We start from the raw sequence: 2500 nt of genomic DNA, 5'->3' as shown, positions 1-2500 counted from the left end.
AAAGGCCTTTAGTTAGCGGTTAGAGACACTTCTGATTCTACTGCCTCTGGCAGTCAAGGAGGAAGCAGGGAGTATATGGAGTTTACTGGGAAACTCAGGAATAATAAGAGTTTTGAGAATACAGTCTCGGGGATTCAATTAAACCTCAGTTATTGTATTACAGTTATTGTATTGTATTGCAACTCCAGTTTATGTAAGAGACAGTAGTGTCTCAAGTATAAATCCTTGGGGGACCCCATATTGAACAGTGTTTGGGAGACAGTAAGACCAGCAACCTGCACCTCCCAGAGCATGCTGGGTAACTGGTTCTCACCTTAAACCCATCGAACACGAAGGCCTGGTCATCAGAGCCCAGCTGCAGGTGGGGCAGACAGCCGGGCCGACTCCAGCCCACACGCATCTCCCCTGCAGTCACCACCTCCAGCTCAAAATACCACTTCCCCGCATTCACACAGTAGGTCTTCTCAGCCCGGAAAATCCGGAATCGTTCTGAAGCCGTACTGCTGATGTCTGTTCGAGCAGCTGCAGGATACAAAGAGGAAACACAGTTCATTGGACACAGTTCATTTCTATCCATGTGCAATCTTGTTTTTTCTTTAAAGTCTAAACATGGACTCTGATCTTTCGGGCAAATCAAAAGGATATGAAAACCTGTACCATTGCGTTTACAGAACATTGCTTTTCTGAACATGGCTCACATCTGAAGACTTCCCAGTAAATGAAAAATGGCCTAAATTCAGAAATCCAAACAGGTGCATTAACAAACTAACCCAGATTTCCTGAAGCTTGTATATTGTAATCTGAATTCATTTTGTAAATATAGTTATTGAACAATAAATAAGATCACATGGATACCAAGCATAAACACTATATTGCCCAAAGTATTCGCTCATCTTCCTTGACTCACATATGAGCTTAAGTGACATCCCATTCCTAATCCATAGGGTTCAATATGATGTTGGTCCACCCTTTGCAGCTAGAACAGCTTCAACTCTTCTGGGAAGACTGTCCGCAAGGTTTAGAAGTGTGTTTATGGGGATGTTTGACCATTCTTCCAGAAGTGCATTTGTGAGGTCACATACTGATGTTGGACCAGACAGCCTGGCTCTCAGTCTAATTAATCCCAAAGGTGTTCTATCAGGTTGAGGTTAGGACTCTGTGTATGCCAGTCAAGTTCATCCACTCCAGACTCTGCCATCCATGTCTTTAAGGACCTTGCTTTGTGCAGTGGTGCACAGTCATGTTGGAAGAGGAAGGGGCCAGCTCCAAACTGTTCCCACAAAGTTGGGAGTATGGAATTGTCCAAAATGTCTTGGTATGCTGAAGCATTCAGAGTTCCTTTCACTTCAGCTCCTGAAAAACAACCCCACACCATAATCCCCCCTCCACCAAACTTTACACTTGGCACAATGCAGTCAGACAAGTACCGTTCTCCTGATTCTGATCATTTGGATGGGTGAGTGAATACTTTTGGTAATACAGTGTATGTGCCTTTTAATAGCTGGTCACGAGACAGGCCGTGTCGATTTAAGACACCCATCTCTTTAGCTTTGAACAGAACACGCCACACCATTCAGACTGCTGTGTTAATATCACAACACAGTAATGGAGTAATTAATGTCAAAATGAGCACTCGGGAGACGAGCCAGCGTGGCACACAGGATAGGGAGGGATGTGAGTCCAGAGTCAGCAGAACTGGCAGCCGTACCATCTACAGTCAGTCACAGGGCATCCACCCTGCTATACACGTTCATCAATCTGACCATGTAGGAAACACAGCCCCACCCTCACTTACTCACTCTGCACCAGACAGAGACAGTATGAAGAATGCAGCACTGACACATCACAGTCACCAGGGCTTCACCTCGGACACGTCACAGTTACCAGGGTGTCACCTCGGACACGTCACAGTTACCAGGGTGTCACCTCTGACACGTCACAGTCACCAGGGTGTCACCTCGGACACATCACAGTCACCAGGGTGTCACCTCTGACACATCACAGTCACCAGGGCTTCCCCTCTGACATCACAGTCACCAGGGCTTCACCTCTGACATCACAGTCACCAGGGCTTCACCTCTGACATCACAGTCACCAGGGCTTCACCTCTGACACATCACAGTTACCAGGGCTTCACCTCTGACACATCACAGTCACCAGGGCTTCACCTCTGACACATCACAGTTACCAGGGCTTCACCTCTGACACATCACAGTCACCAGGGCTTCACCTCTGACACATCACAGTTACCAGGGCTTCACCTCTGACACATCACAGTCACCAGGGCTTCACCTCTGACACATCACAGTCACCAGGGCTTCACCTCTGACACATCACAGTCACCAGGGCTTCACCTCTGACACATCACAGTTACCAGGGCTTCACATCTGACACATCACAGTTACCAGGGCTTCACATCTGACACATCACAGTCACCAGGGCTTCACCTCTGACACATCACAGTCACCAGGGCTTCACCTCTGACACATCACAGTTACCA

General features: G+C 47.4%; 1 protein-coding gene across 9 annotated transcripts in view; it reads right to left on the bottom strand.

Moving 5' to 3' along the window:
- Positions 1 to 2500, bottom strand: part of ryr2a (ryanodine receptor 2a (cardiac)) — a 188237-nt gene that overhangs the window by 74639 nt on the left and 111098 nt on the right. For all 9 annotated transcript variants that reach the window (XM_077000565.1, XM_077000568.1, XM_077000567.1 and 6 more), the window contains one exon: positions 314 to 522. In XM_077000565.1, coding sequence (XP_076856680.1) covers positions 314 to 522 — 209 coding nt within the window. The remainder of the gene's footprint in view (positions 1 to 313; positions 523 to 2500) is intronic.

Source organism: Brachyhypopomus gauderio, chromosome 3 (assembly GCF_052324685.1).
Source record: "Brachyhypopomus gauderio isolate BG-103 chromosome 3, BGAUD_0.2, whole genome shotgun sequence".
Taxonomy (NCBI): domain Eukaryota; kingdom Metazoa; phylum Chordata; class Actinopteri; order Gymnotiformes; family Hypopomidae; genus Brachyhypopomus; species Brachyhypopomus gauderio.
The sequence above is the reverse complement of the archived record's forward strand: the minus strand, read 5'-3'. Positions and strand labels throughout refer to the sequence as shown.